The 15,631-nt window shown below is 43.7% G+C and overlaps 1 protein-coding gene across 3 annotated transcripts; it reads left to right on the top strand.

The window, feature by feature from the left end:
* Positions 1-7,677: 7,677 nt before the first annotated feature.
* Positions 7,678-14,919, top strand: LOC139419532 (signal-induced proliferation-associated 1-like protein 3). 3 transcript variants are annotated; one of them, XM_071169494.1, is made up of 8 exons: positions 7,678-7,737; positions 9,158-9,575; positions 10,100-10,459; positions 10,703-10,859; positions 13,308-13,536; positions 13,687-13,813; positions 14,066-14,141; positions 14,257-14,919. In XM_071169494.1, the coding sequence occupies exons 2-8, from the start codon at positions 9,244-9,246 to the stop codon at positions 14,413-14,415; spliced, it is 1,440 nt and encodes a 479-aa protein (XP_071025595.1). In that variant the 5' UTR covers positions 7,678-7,737; positions 9,158-9,243; the 3' UTR covers positions 14,416-14,919. The 3 variants fall into 3 exon arrangements, with proteins under 3 accessions (XP_071025595.1, XP_071025594.1, XP_071025593.1); XM_071169493.1 differs by lacking the exon at positions 7,678-7,737 and having other exon boundaries at positions 9,029-9,575; positions 10,100-10,241; positions 10,293-10,459; XM_071169492.1 differs by lacking the exon at positions 7,678-7,737 and having other exon boundaries at positions 9,029-9,575.
* The last annotated feature ends 712 nt before the right edge of the window (positions 14,920-15,631 follow it).

The following is a 15,631-nucleotide window of genomic DNA, read 5'->3' as shown; positions in this document are numbered from 1 at the left end:
TCCTTTGACCTCATGGCTTAGTTTTTGCTCCGACATGCACTGTCAACTGCGGGACCTTATAAAAACAGGTGTGTGCCTTTCCAAATAATTTCCAATCAATTGAATTTACCACAGGTGGACTTCAATCAAGTTGTAGAAACATCTCAAGGATGATCAATGGAAACAGGATGTACCTGAGCTCTATTTCGAGTCTCCTAGCAAAGGGTCTGAATACTTACGTAAATAAGGTATTTATTTTTTATAATTTTTAGTAAATGTGTCATCATGGGGTATAGCATGTAGATTAATGATGGAAAAACATTTTATTTAATACATTTTTGAATAATGCTGTAATGTAACAAAATGTGTAAAAATGAAAGGGTTCTGAATACTTAGTGCAACGAAATACTTACTTGCAGGTTCAGCTCACGACAATAGAAATTAAGTGAGGAATATTTTGGGGGGGCCATAAATATAATTCAAGGCGGCACTCGGACAAATTGTGAATTTACATGTGCCAGGGAATTGTGCAATAATAAATAGACATTGTGCAGTAATATAAATAGGTGTGTGTGTGTGTGAGTCCATGTGTGGTAGGGTGCAGGGAGTCTGTTGTTCCGGCAGTCAGTCCCGGTTCAAGAGTTAAGTAGTCTGTTGGCTTGTGGGTAAAAACTGTCTCTGAGATGGTGGTCCGGGAACAGACGGTAACGGAGTGAATAGTCCATGGCTGGGCTGAGCGGGGTTCTTGTCCTGTATGGAGGGGAGCACGGTTCCAGTGATGTACTGGGCAGTCTTCACCACCCTCTGAAGGGCCTTGCGGTCGTGAATGGAGCAGTTTCTGTACCAAGCCGGGATGCAGCCGGTCAGGATGCTGTCGATGTTGCTGCGGTAGAATTAGGAGAGGACCCGGGGGAGCGTGCCGATTTTCTTCAGCCACCTGAGAAATTAGAGACGCAGTTGCACCTTCTTGACCAGGGCTGTGGTGCTGTCTGTCACTGTGAGGTTCTCTGTGATGTGGACGCAGAGGAACCTGAAGCTGCTGACTCTACTGCAGTGTTGTTGAATCCCTGCTTCCTGAAGTCGGCAATCAACTCCTTTTGTTTTGCACCACACATTTATCCCCTTCTTTGAGAGAGAAACAGCCTAGTTATCCTGTAAGGATGTGTGACTTTAGAGGGCAATGTAGGACCCAAACAACATGCTTCCAGGCATAGAGCCTAGTGGGGTATCCTGCAGGCTGAAACAATGACAGCATTTGTGAATCTTAAATATCCAAAATATAATTCGACAAGGGGAGTTCTTCACTTGCACAAAGTGCCACTGCACAAATACTTTTCTATTGATGAGACTGTTATGGTCCCCCCCACCTTTGCTATACACTACAACTAAATATGAAGGAAAAGGCCAAATGTACAACTATAAGTGTGTTGATGGATTTCGTAATATTATGTGAGTAGCAGTTCATCAAATTGGCAGATTGAGATGTCCTGGAACTGAGTCGAACAACTGTGATATTTTGAGCAATGTCTGCAACTGGTTTCTTAGACCAGGCTACCTAAATGGAAGCCATTAAAATGTGGACCGGTAATTGCTGTCCTGTGTTATTTGTCAGGCTCACACCAGTTTCAGTCAGCTGCTATGACAAATGCATACTGAAGAGGTTGCTGTACAAAAATATTTTTGTTTGTAACTGGTTCTAAATGATAAATAATGCTAGTTAACTTTCGTAAGAGATGAGGGCGTTGCTGCCGCTGAAGCCGGACAGGATGTCGCCCCACGCTTTAGCAAAACACCTGGCCAAGCCCAGTCTAATTTCCCTCAGCATGTTGTCACATCAGTCCCAGATCTCCACGTTCCTCACAGGGCCAGACCTTGATCAACAGCTTTCCCCCTCAGTTCCACTCCTTCACCAAGCCGCACACTGAAGACGTCAGCAAGCATGTTGGCGCAGCAGCTCGGAGCTCATTGGCTGGGCGTCAGACTTATTTAGCAGTCTGTTGATACAGTGCAGCAGAGCCCGGCTGCAGCGAGTCTTTTATGATACAGTGCAGCAGAGCCCGGCTGCAGCCAGTCTTTTATGATACAGTGCAGCATAGCCCGGCTGCAGCCAGTCTGTTGATACAGTGCAGCATAGCCCGGCTGCAGCCAGTCTGTTGATACAGTGCAGCATAGCCCGGCTGCAGCCAGTCTTTTATGATACAGTGCAGCAGAGCCCGGCTGCAGCCAGTCTGTTGATACAGTGCAGCAGAGCCCGGCTGCAGCCAGTCTGTTGATACAGTGCAGCATAGCCCGGCTGCAGCCAGTCTGTTGATACAGTGCAGCATAGCCCGGCTGCAGCCAGTCTGTTGATACAGTGCAGCAGAGCCCGGCTGCAGCCAGTCTGTTGATACAGTGCAGCATAGCCCGGCTGCAGCCAGTCTGTTGATACAGTGCAGCATAGCCCGGCTGCAGCCAGTCTGTTGATACAGTGCAGCATAGCCCGGCTGCAGCCAGTCTGTTGATACAGTGCAGCAGAGCCCGGCTGCAGCCAGTCTGTTGATACAGTGCAGCAGAGCCCGGCTGCAGCCAGTCTGTTGATACAGTGCAGCATAGCCCGGATGCAGCCGTGGAACTGTAGCAGCTCACGCTGGCCTGTGAACTCAAAGCTCTTGACGTGGCGGTTGCACAGGTCGTAGAGATGGAGGTCTGGCGCTATGTCACTAGGGCCCCACCATGGTATCCCTGTGCAGGGAGCAGCCGTTTCAGTCCCGCACTCTCACCAGCCCCAGGGGTGTCTGAGGGGACATCCAGAAGCCCCAGAAGGCAATGAGGCACATGCTTCTGGTCAGCGGCTAGTTGGTCTCGGGGCAGAAGTGCATGGCAACTCCAGAAGCAGGGCAGGTGGTTCTGTGAAACATGGTCATCTCCTGGGGGGTGTCAGTGAAGACACACAGAGGCAGATCACTGCAAGCCCCCACCAGAATACGCTGGGTCGGCACAAACACCAGGTGCTCTACCCGGTACTTCCTCTCCATAGGGATGCTCAAGTAGTGCGTCAGCTGGCCCTACCCATAGTCTCAGCAGGTGACTCACTTTATGCCTGAGAAGTGGTGGAAAAAATACCCAATTGTCATACTTGAGTAATAGTAGAGAACTTAATAGAAAATTACTCAAATAAAAGTGAGTCACCCAGTAAAATACTACTTGAGTAAAAGTCTAAAAGTATTTGGATTTAAGTGTCAAAAGTAAGTATAATTGCTAAAATATCAAAAGTAAAAGTATAAATCATTTCAAATTCCTTATATTAAGCAAACCAGATGGCACCATTTACTTTATGGATAGCCAGGGGCACCCTCCAACTCTCAGACACCATTTATTAATAAAGCATGTGTGTTTATTGAGTCTGCCAGATCAGAGACAGTAAGGATGACCAGGGATGTTCTTTTGTTCAGTGTGTGAATTGGACCATTTTCGTGTCCTGCTAAGCATTAAAAATGTAAGGAGTACTTTTGGGTGTCAGGGAAAATGTATGTAAAAAGTACATTATTTTCTTTAGGAATGTAGTGAAGTAAAAGTTGTCATATACAGTGCCTTGCGAAAGTATTCGGCCCCCTTGAACTTTGCGACCTTTTGCCACATTTCAGGCTTCAAACATAAAGATATAAAACTGTATTTTTTTGTGAAGAATCAATAACAAGTGGGACACAATCATGAAGTGGAACGACATTTATTGGATATTTCAAACTTTTTTAACAAATCAAAAACTGAAAAATTGGGCGTGCAAAATTATTCAGCCCCCTTAAGTTAATACTTTGTAGCGCCACCTTTTGCTGCGATTACAGCTGTAAGTCGCTTGGGGTATGTCTCTATCAGTTTTGCACATCGAGAGACTGACATTTTTTCCCATTCCTCCTTGCAAAACAGCTCGAGCTCAGTGAGGTTGGATGGAGAGCATTTGTGAACAGCAGTTTTCAGTTCTTTCCACAGATTCTCGATTGGATTCAGGTCTGGACTTTGACTTGGCCATTCTAACACCTGGATATGTTTATTTTTGAACCATTCCATTGTAGATTTTGCTTTATGTTTTGGATCATTGTCTTGTTGGAAGACAAATCTCCGTCCCAGTCTCAGGTCTTTTGCAGACTCCATCAGGTTTTCTTCCAGAATGGTCCTGTATTTGGCTCCATCCATCTTCCCATCAATTTTAACCATCTTCCCTGTCCCTGCTGAAGAAAAGCAGGCCCAAACCATGATGCTGCCACCACCATGTTTGACAGTGGGGATGGTGTGTTCAGCTGTGTTGCTTTTACGCCAAACATAACGTTTTGCATTGTTGCCAAAAAGTTACATTTTGGTTTCTTCTGACCAGAGCACCTTCTTCCACATGTTTGGTGTGTCTCCCAGGTGGCTTGAGGCAAACTTTAAACGACACTTTTTATGGATATCTTTAAGAAATGGCTTTCTTCTTGCCACTCTTCCATAAAGGCCAGATTTGTGCAATATACGACTGATTGTTGTCCTATGGACAGAGTCTCCCACCTCAGCTGTAGATCTCTGCAGTTCATCCAGAGTGATCATGGGCCTCTTGGCTGCATCTCTGATCAGTCTTCTCCTTGTATGAGCTGAAAGTTTAGAGGGACGGCCAGGTCTTGGTAGATTTGCAGTGGTCTGATACTCCTTCCATTTCAATATTATCGCTTGCACAGTGCTCCTTGGGATGTTTAAAGCTTGGGAAATCTTTTTGTATCCAAATCTGGCTTTAAACTTCTTCACAACAGTATCTCGGACCTGCCTGGTGTGTTCCTTGTTCTTCATGATGCTCTCTGCGCTTTTAACGGACCTCTGAGACTATCACAGTGCAGGTGCATTTATACGGTGACTTGATTACACACAGGTGGATTGTATTTATCATCATTAGTCATTTAGGTCAACATTGGATCATTCAGAGATCCTCACTGAACTTCTGGAGAGAGTTTGCTGCACTGAAAGTAAAGGGGCTGAATAATTTTGCACGCCCAATTTTTCAGCTTTTGATTTGTTAAAAAGGTTTGAAATATCCAATAAATGTCGTTCCACTTCATGATTGTGTCCCACTTGTTGTTGATTCTTCACAAAAAAAATACAGTTTTATATCTTTATGTTTGAAGCCTGAAATGTGGCAAAAGGTCGCAAAGTTCAAGGGGGCCGAATACTTTCGCAAGGCACTGTATATAAATAGTAAAGTACAGATACCCCCCCCCCCCCCCCAAATGACTTAAATAGCACTTTAAAATATTTTTACTTAAGTACTTTACACCACTGCCTGAGCAGGGTGTCCCCCCACTAAAATCCCACCACTGTGCCACCTCACCCAGAGAAAGTTGTGAGGCAATGTAGGTAGTTAGGGGCACAGGTGCATTCAAAATGTGTACTTGGAGATGCATCCGAGTACAGTGGAGCTTCTTGCTCCTCATCTTTAGATGAACCTAAAAAATAGGACTGAGATTCCTGGCTCTTCTGCTCTTTCTCCTTTAGAATTCAAATGGAATGGATGGTTTAAAAAAAATTGGAAATATGTCCTCAGATATATTTAAATATACCATCCTTAGTTGCTACATCTACCGTATGTTTGGACTTAAAAATGAATGACATACTGAACAAAAATATAAATGCAACATGTAAAGTGTTGCATTTAAGATCCTAGAAATGTTTCATACGCAGAAAAACCTTAGTTCGCTAAACGTTTTTGCATTAATTTGTTTACATCCCTGTTGGTGAGCATTCTCCTTTTCCAAGATATCCACCTGACAGGTGTGACATATCAAGAAGCTGATTAAACAGCATGATTATTACACAAGTGCACTTTGTGATAGGGACAATAAAAGACCACTCTAAAATGTGCAGTTTTGTCATACAACACAATGACACTGATGTATCAGGTTTTGAGGGAGCGTGCAATTGGCATGCTGACTGCAGGAATGCCCATCAGAGCTGTTGCCAGAGAATTTAATGTTAATTTCTCTACCATAAGCCGCCTCCAATGTCGTTTTAGAGAATTTTGCAGTACATCCAACTGGCCTCACAAACGCAGACCTTGTGTAACCACGCCAGCCCAGGACCTCCACATCCGGCTTCTTCACCTGCGGAATCGTAGGAGACCCGCCACCCGGACCGCTGGTGAAGCTGAGGAGTATTTATGTCTGTAGTAAAGCCCTTTTGTGGGGAAAACTCATTCTGAATGGCTGGGCCTGGCTCCCCAGTGAGTAGGTCTATGCCCTTCCAGACCCACCTATGGCTGCCCTCCCAGACCCACCTATGGCTGCCCTCCTGCCCAGTCATGTGAAATCCATAGATTAGGGCCTAATGAATTTATGTCAATTGACAGATTTCCTGATATGAACTGTAACTCAGTAACAGATTTGCATGTTGCATTTACATTTTTGTTCAGTATGTTTACCCATTGATTCTTGAAGAATTTCACTTAGAAATGCCTCATAAGCATAGTCAAACTGTCATACCCCATCATAACCCAAAATGTAAGCTTGTTTTACTCTGTAAACAATGTACATGTAAACAAACACTTTATAGCCTCAAAACATCGTTAAAATTATAATTTTTATATCATGAATGGTCAGTCCTTGTATCCAAGGTCACATTTCTCCAGGCCCTTCCCATAGCTTTTTACCAAAATAGAGGTTGGGTGTCCGCTTTGTTATTGTTTCAACTAAGGACTCTCGCTTTAAGCTTTAAACTTTTTACCTGTATGGTTTGTTTCAGTTGTGATATAAAGGTCTTCCAGTCTGGTATAACTGTTTTAATTGATCCCATCAGAGGAGGCTGGTGGGAGGAGCTATAAGAGGACGGGCTCATTCTAATGCTGGAATATAATATTTGGAACGGAGTCAAATGGGCTTTCTAGATGTTTGAATCCAGGCCATTTATTCCATTCCAGCCATTACAATGAGCCCGTCCTCCTATAGCGCATTCCCACCAGCCTCCTCATCCCATATTTATTGTAATTTGAGCTCTCCCACGCATATCCTAAGCGACTAGTCACATGCTTTACCCACTGTCCTTTTCATGAATTTATACATTTTACCGCGTCATGATGGTCATACAGAATCATAGAATCATTGCGACAAAGAATGTGTAATTGGAATGCTATTGTTGTGGGTTTGATAGCACAGACAATGGGTTGGTTTTGTGGATTAGTGAAGTAAACTGGATGGGAAGAGAGGAAGAAAATTAATGGACATTGCAAATGTAGGAAATTAAAACAACTGACAGATCTGTTTAATAGCTCTGCGCCAACAATCTTGTTTTTAATTCAATGGACTTCATAGAATTTGATGCTACTATATGAATTTGAAATATTTTACAATGACGGCCTACCCCGGCCAAACCCTCCCCTAACCCAGACGACACTGGGCCAATTGTGTGCCGTCCTATGGGACTCCCGATTACGGCCGGTTGTGATATAGCCCAGGATTGAACCAGGGTCTGTAGTGACGTCCTCTAGCACTGAGATGCAGTGCCTTAGACCGCTGCACCACTCCTGAGCCCACTCAGGAATGAATACATGGTTTACTCAGCAAATATTTAGAGCCAAAATAGCATGTCATGAAATGTCAAAAAATGAAATTCTATAGGAGCTTGTGTCACGTACACACACACATGCACGCACGCGCTCGCACGAACGCACGCACGCACACGCACGCACACACACACACACACAAAAAGACAAAGAGCACTGTGAGCCCATTGAGGATATGTGAACTGGCTCATTGACACTTGGGAGAGGTAAGTATTCTGTTTTTCCTCTACAAGTTATACCCGGATTTCTTTAGAATGTGTTTTAGCATGTGCAGGTGAGGGCTGACAAATTGTCTGTTGTATTTTGTTACCTTGCATTCAACCGTTGATCATCAGTGGTGACTGATTACATAGTCTATGTACTTGACAAAATGGACTGATTACATAGTCTATGTACTTGACAAAAGGGACTGATTACATAGTCTATGTACTTGACAAAAGGGACTGATTACATAGTCTATGTACTTGACAAAAAGGACTGATTACATAGTCTATGTACTTGACAAAATGGACTGATTACATAGTCTATGTACTTGACAAAAGGGACTGATTACATAGTCTATGTACTTGACAAAAGGGATTACATAGTTTATGTATTGATTACATAGTCTATGTACTTGACAAAAGGGACTGATTACATAGTCTATGTACTTGACAAAAGGGACTGATTACATAGTCTATGTACTTGACAAAAGGGACTGATTACATAGTCTATGTACTTGACACAAGGGACTGATTACATAGTCTATGTACTTGACAAAAGGGACTGATTACATAGTCTATGTACTTGACAAAAAGGGACTGATTACATAGTCTATGTACTTGACAAAATGGACTGATTACATAGTCTATGTACTTGACAAAAAGGGACTGATTACATAGTCTATGTACTTGACAAAAGCTATCCTACTGTTTTGCGAGTGGTCATGATTGAGGGATGCTTTAGGGAATTTTGCTGGTAGTCTTGACCACCTGCTATTTGTTATGTGCTGCTATGAGGCCTGTGGGCACTAACCTGTGAGGGTTAGTCAATACACTTTGCAACAATAAAGTGTTACAACCTGTTCACTAAAAATGACCAGAAGAATGGTCATTGATTTGGTTGATGCATGCTTTGTGGTTGGGATGTTAAAATGGACTGGAAAATAATGGATTGATATTAATGCAAAATACAAGGTTAAGCAGAAAAAAACAATTGGTGACAATGTAGGAACAAATTCCTTAAACATTGATTTGTTCAATCTGTGCTATTCAGTGCAATCCAGAGCTGTGGATCCAAGTGAAGTATAATGCAGCTTGGTGTGAACAAAGGGAGCACTGACTACACTCACATGAACCATCAGCCCTTTATTCCTCAGGCCCAGAGCATATAGCCGTGCCTTTTCTAGGGTGGCTCTGGACAGCCCCTCCTCTCATATAGCAAATGAGACGGCTATATGAGACTCCTAAAGACTGTACAAGGTTAGGGCTGAAGAAGGCTGCTTCGTACTGCCACACACACACACTGTTAGCGGTTATATTGTACATGCATGTTTTACATTTTACCGTTGGCTTTTGATTATGTATTTCTCTTTCCCTCACTCTGTTTTACACTTTCAAACCAGTCTGGTCGTACATTCCCCCATAGGTGCTGTGGAACATACCAACCATTACCTCTGTCAAACACTCACTCTTTCTCAGTTGGAGGTGCCACCCAGCAGTGACTCTCTCTCCATGATGGCCTCCTATAGCCCTACCCACAAGGGCTGGTTTGGTGAGAGGGGGGTTCACCAGGGGATTGGGCTGGACATCCTCTTCAGTGGCAGAGACGTTGACACATCTAATCTGTACTCCCAAGATGACACTCAACAACTTCAGGAGGCCAAGTCCCACTATGCCTGTCCCAGGGCCCCCCAGAGGTCCCTGCATGGCTGGGGCACATACAGCCCCCCTCCACAGAGACCCAGCACTGGGAGCAGAGGGGGGACCAACCAGTGTCAGAGCTACCACGCCCATACCCTGCCCCTGCCCTTGCCCCGCAGAGCACTGCCTGTCTTCAGACCCTGGTGAGTAACAGACAGGGGGAGTGAGGGTGGGACACCCTGGTGGGTGAGACATGGGGAGTGAGAGACGGGAAGGAGGGAGGAAAGGGACACACCGGTGGGAGACAGGCGTAGTGAGACAGAGACCCTAGTGGGAGGGACCTTGGTGGGGTATAGATTTATATGTGTGCGGATTCCAGGTCAGCTGAGAGCCGCAGGGTCCCAGGGAGGGGAGGATTAGGGGAAACGTGGGACACACCCTCCCCTCTACCATCACCATATGACACATAACTTATAAAAACACACTGGGTGGGGCATCGTGGCAGCAATAAATTATTGGATTCATGCTTGGGTAAGTCTCAATGGTGTTGAAATTTAATTAGAAAATGTCTATGCATGCCGTGTGTGAGTTTTCACGTCACCACTGTGTGTGCATTTACTTGGTGTGTCTCTGTCTGCTGTGTTTGTGGTGTGTTTTTGTATGTGCTGCTCTGTGTGTCTGTGCTGTACCCGTGGATATGGTATGTGTGTGTTTGTTTTGCCTTCAGTGTCTACAGCAGCCCTCAGGGATATAACGCTACCACAGTGGACAAACCTCGCATGCTTAGAGCCACTATTACATCCAGCCCCTCGGATTCCAACCACCCTGTCCAGCACCAGAGCCAGCAACCCAGACCAAACCAGCAGCAGGTCATTAAGCAGCAGCACCAGAGCCAGCAACCCAGACCAAACCAGCAGCAGGTCATTAAGCAGCAGCACCAGCCAAGTCGCAGTCAAAAGCCTGTCTACCAGCCAAGCTTCAGTCCCACTCCAATCTATAGGAGACTCACAACCTGGCAGCACAAGGACAACACCAATACAGACAACACCATCAAGACTAACAGCCCTCACAGTAACAGAATCAAGAGGTGAGTGTTTCTGTGAGTTTGAGCATGAGGAGAGAGTTATTCTATATTAATGCAGTTGTTGTATAGTGCCAGTACCAAGTACTTCATTAATGTGTAATTCATTGATTTAGAATAATTCTAGTTCTGTAATATTTAGATATTTTGACATCTGAATTGACAGGAGTATTTCTATTGAGTTGATCCAGACGGGAGTTGCAGTGTGTTGAGATTGATTACTGAGTAACTGTACCACTCTGTAAGCAGACAGGTGGACATGACGTCCCAGAACGTGTTGGGTCAGCCGCGTGTCCTGGCCTCTCTGCGCGGCCCGCCCTCTCCACGACAGACCCACAAGACAACTAACCTAGAGGACGAACTGAGGCTCATCATACTGGACACAGAGGACTCAGGGAGGGATGCAGTGAGTTAGGCACACATCAGCTGCGTTTACACAGGCTGCCCAATTCTGATATTTCTTCCACTAATTGGTCTTTTGACCAATCACGTCAGATCTTTTCACAGCAGATATTTTTCAGAGCTGACCTGATGGTCAAAAGACCAATTAGTGAAAATGAGCGGAATTGGGCTGCCATCTAGAAACATCATAGATGCACAAGTGAGGCGATAGGAAAATAAATGTAGCCAATTCTACACCACAGGTTTAGTTAAACAAGAGCATTGGGAACTCTGCCTCCGATAAAGATGTCAACAGGTTTTATTTTCTCCCCCACCATTAGTCAAAACCACAGACTTCTCTTTAAAACCTAGTTAAAGGACAAGAAGCACACAATGAAATATACAAACAAAAACAGGTTCTGGACCAGTGCAGGGTCGAGGGAAGAACTACCTAAACATTCATTCATAATCAAATCAAGAATAATCAAATATATTCTCTCAACGTAGTCAGACAGTAAAAACTAACAACCAGCCACATGACAAGTCACACTCTTACCTGCACCTTCCCAGGCGGATGCACCTCAAACAAAAAAAGAGACAGTATTTAAAGAAATAGAATATACAGTGCCTTGCGAAAGTATTCGGCCCCCTTGAACTTTGCGACCTTTTGCCACATTTCAGGCTTCAAACATAAAGATATAAAACTGTATTTTTTTGTGAAGAATCAACAACAAGTGGGACACAATCATGAAGTGGAACGACATTTATTGGATATTTCAAACTTTTTTAACAAATCAAAAACTGAAAAATTGGGCGTGCAAAATTATTCAGCCCCCTTAAGTTAATACTTTGTAGCGCCACCTTTTGCTGCGATTACAGCTGTAAGTCGCTTGGGGTATGTCTCTATCAGTTTTGCACATCGAGAGACTGACATTTTTTCCCATTCCTCCTTGCAAAACAGCTCGAGCTCAGTGAGGTTGGATGGAGAGCATTTGTGAACAGCAGTTTTCAGTTCTTTCCACAGATTCTCGATTGGATTCAGGTCTGAACTTTGACTTGGCCATTCTAACACCTGGATATGTTTATTTTTTAACCATTCCATTGTAGATTTTGCTTTATGTTTTGGATCATTGTCTTGTTGGAAGACAAATCTCCGTCCCAGTCTCAGGTCTTTTGCAGACTCCAATTCTTCCAGAATTGTCCTGTATTTGGCTCCATCCATCTTCCCATCAATTTTATCCATCTTCCCTGTCCCTGCTGAAGAAAAGCAGGCCCAAACCATGATGCTGACACCACCATGTTTGACAGTGGGTATGGTGTGTTCAGGGTGATGAGCTGTGTTGCTTTTACGCCAAACATAACGTTTTGCATTGTTGCCAAAAAGTTACATTTTGGTTTCATCTGACCAGAGCACCTTCTTCCACATGTTTGGTGTGTCTCCCAGGTGGCTTGTGGCAAACTTTAAACAACACTTTTTATGGATATCTTTAAGAAATGGCTTTCTTCTTGCCACTCTTCCATAATGGCCAGATTTGTGCAATATACGACTGATTGTTGTCCTATGGACAGAGTCTCCCACCTCAGCTGTAGATCTCTGCAGTTCATCCAGAGTGATCATGGGCCTCTTGGCTGCATCTCTGATCAGTCTTCTCCTTGTATGAGCTGAAAGTTTAGAGGGACGGACAGGTCTTGGTAGATTTGCAGTGGTCTGATACTCCTTCCATTTCAATATTATCGCTTGCACAGTGCTCCTTGGGATGTTTAAAGCTTGGGAAATCTTTTTGTATCCAAATCCGGCTTTAAACTTCTTCACAACAGTATCTCGGACCTGCCTGGTGTGTTCCTTGTTCTTCATGATGCTCTCTGCGCTTTTAACGGACCTCTGAGACTATCACAGTGCAGGTGCATTTATACAGAGACTTGATTGCACACAGGTGGATTGTATTTATCATCATTAGTCATTTAGGTCAACATTGGATCATTCAGAGATCCTCACTGAACTTCTGGAGAGAGTTTGCTGCACTGAAAGTAAAGGGGCTGAATAATTTTGCACGCCCAATTTTTCAGTTTTTGATTTGTTAAAAAAGTTTGAAATATCCAATAAATGTCGTTCCACTTCATGACTGTGTCCCACTTGTTGTTGATTCTCCACAAAAAAATGTTTGAAGCCTGAAATGTGGCAAAAGGTCGCAAAGTTCAAGGGGGCCGAATACTTTCGCAAGGCACTGTAATTACTTTATTTTTCCAGAAGGTAGTTCAGTTGTGGCAAGTTGGATAAGATAAAAATATACTGTATAGTAAACATATTAACAGCAACATTCACATACTAATGCTTACAAAGTATATACAAACACACACCTTCGGAAAGTTATCAGAAACCTAGACCTTTTCCACATTTTGTTACGTTACAGCCTTATTCTAAAATTGATTTCAATAGTGTACTCATTTAACTGACCACAGCTCTGTCCTTTAGTCCTGCCGTCATAGCCTCTCTACAGAGATCAGCCTCGGCAGTGGTCCCCTGGATTCCAGTCTGGCATGTTCCCCAGTCTCTAACTGCCCAGAACTGGAGGGGCTTGAAGATCTGTCTGCCTCTGAGCTGTCTTTGACAGAGGGATGGGACCCTGGGCACATCCCCCTACTGGCCCCTTCCTGGGGCCTGGAGTGGAGCAAACTTGTCAATGCTGCCAAGGCCTATGAAGGTAGGAGACTGTGTGTGCAAGAAGCATGTCTATGTGCCTGAGTTTGCCTATGAATGTTTGTGAGGAGCAAGGCATTTTAGACCAAATTATAATATGCAATGATTTTTTTGTGATATCAGTGTATGTTGCGTTAATTTTTTATGCTTGTAGCAAAGAGGACAGTGGAGCCCATTCCTCCCAGCAAGTCCAAGAAGCATGGATCAGAGGGTGGAACTGCTGCTTGCCCACCTAATCACTACCCTCCTCAGGGCTACAATGCCCAGCCCACATTAAGAAGGTACAGTACACACACTCTCTTTCTCTATGGTCCCATTCCCTTTACTGGACACACACTCATAATGGCTGTACTCTGACTTAATGACCCTAAGTCCTGTAAGATATGAATTCTCAAACAGACGTGGATAAGTTTGGAGTGTGCCATTTATAGAGTTATGCATTTTAATTCAGCTTCAGCACATTTGTTTTTTTCCCCTCATGAAGTTTGTGTTGAAGTTATTCTTTATTAACAAGATGTTTTGCTTCTCTACAGTGAAGTGACCAGTGATCTGTCAAGACTTCACCACCTGGAGGCGCTGCTGAGACACTTGGAGAGCAACCTGGAGAAGGTGCGACACTTCCGCCTCAGATACACAACCCCCATCTCTCATCATTAAATCAATTTCAACCACTTCACCATCTCCTTTTAAATAACCCCATGACCTCTCTCTCTGTGACGGTCAGGAAAGGGAGGATAAAGTAGCCCTGATGGAGGAAGTGACGATTCTGAGAGAGACCAACCAGCGCCTGTGGGAGGAGTCTCTTTCATCCAACGAACAGCTCCGTAAACTCAGCCTGTTGTTCAACATGGCCCCAGGAATGATGCCTAGAGAGAGAGAATGACCAGCGACACTAAGAGGAGAGAGAGATGATTTGAAAAGAGGAGTAGAGAAAAAAATGGTTTCAACAAAGATAGTACCTTGAAACAGAGTTTACAAATGTAAATTGTCTTCAAAATGTGATCAGAGAAAGAGGACAGATCACGGCGAGTTACCAGAGTTTGCTTGTGGAGGTTACTTATGCTGGGACAGTGACATGTACAAGCTGGCTAAATGCTTGAGTTGTTAGCCAGTTCAGCTTTACACAGTTGGTACGTTTTAACTCCATGACATTGGAATATTTCAGTTGTGTAATTCTCATGTCCTCTCACCTCTCCTGCTTGTCAAACCCCATTGGATGAGAAAACCAGAGGCCCATCCCCTCTGACCTTCTCCACCAATGGGTACAATAAAATATTTAAGAAGGCACTGCTAAGATTTGAACTCAGGATATCTTGTTTACTAGACAGGTACTTTAAACCAACTAAGCCACAGCACCCATAGCTGTAATTTATATTGTGGGTATGAAAACCCACAACTATTTTGAATCAACACAGTCATTTTCATTTAACCCATAATTTTGTCTTGCAAAATTACATGTCAAAATAACAGATGTAATTTCATAATATTGGAATCGATACGGACACCTTAAATTGACTAGCAAAAGGGTTTCTTAAACTATGGTTTGGGAACAAAAGTGGGCCCTGAGCATGTGAGAGGTGTGTTGCGAGTTATGAGTAAACATTTAGAATCATACCCTATTTCTTCTTCATTTGGGTTGTTCGAGGACAGTACATTTCCCATTTGGGTTTTGATTTTAAAAATCATACGAACCTTTGAAATAGCAGATGAATCAGTTTGTGTAAGTCATTAAGCTACCATGAGCTGGGGGACTTTATCAAATGGCAGAGTTTCTTAGTTTACACAGTAAGTTTAAACTCATTCAAAGTAAGGGCCTTTCGCCATGACATTCTGTATAGCAATGCCGTGACCGGGATTCGAACCAGGATTTCCGAGGTCACAATGCAGAGTACTGACCACTATAAGATCACAGCGAGCTACAGGAGTTTGCTTATATGGGATATTTATGCTGGGAAAGTGACGTGTACAAGCTGGCTAAATGCTTGAGTTGTTTGCCAGTTCAACTTTACACAGTTGGTACGTTTTAACTCTTTCAAAAAGTGCCCTTTTTCGATGAAATTGGAATATCTCAATTGCATATTCCTCACGTCCTCTCCCCT

Source organism: Oncorhynchus clarkii, chromosome 10 (assembly GCF_045791955.1).
Source record: "Oncorhynchus clarkii lewisi isolate Uvic-CL-2024 chromosome 10, UVic_Ocla_1.0, whole genome shotgun sequence".
Lineage (NCBI taxonomy): Eukaryota > Metazoa > Chordata > Actinopteri > Salmoniformes > Salmonidae > Oncorhynchus > Oncorhynchus clarkii.
Note: the sequence above shows the minus strand (reverse complement) of the source record. Positions and strands in the feature narration are given on the sequence as shown.

Coding starts and splice junctions, on each gene's coding strand:
- LOC139419532 (XM_071169492.1), top strand. CDS start 9,091: ATGTATTTCTCTTTCCCTCACTCTGTTTTACACTTTCAAACCAGTCTG. Junction 9,576..10,099: donor CTGCCTGTCTTCAGACCCTG/GTGAGTAACAGA, acceptor TTTTGCCTTCAG/TGTCTACAGCAGCCCTCAGG. Junction 13,537..13,686: donor TGCTGCCAAGGCCTATGAAG/GTAGGAGACTGT, acceptor TTATGCTTGTAG/CAAAGAGGACAGTGGAGCCC.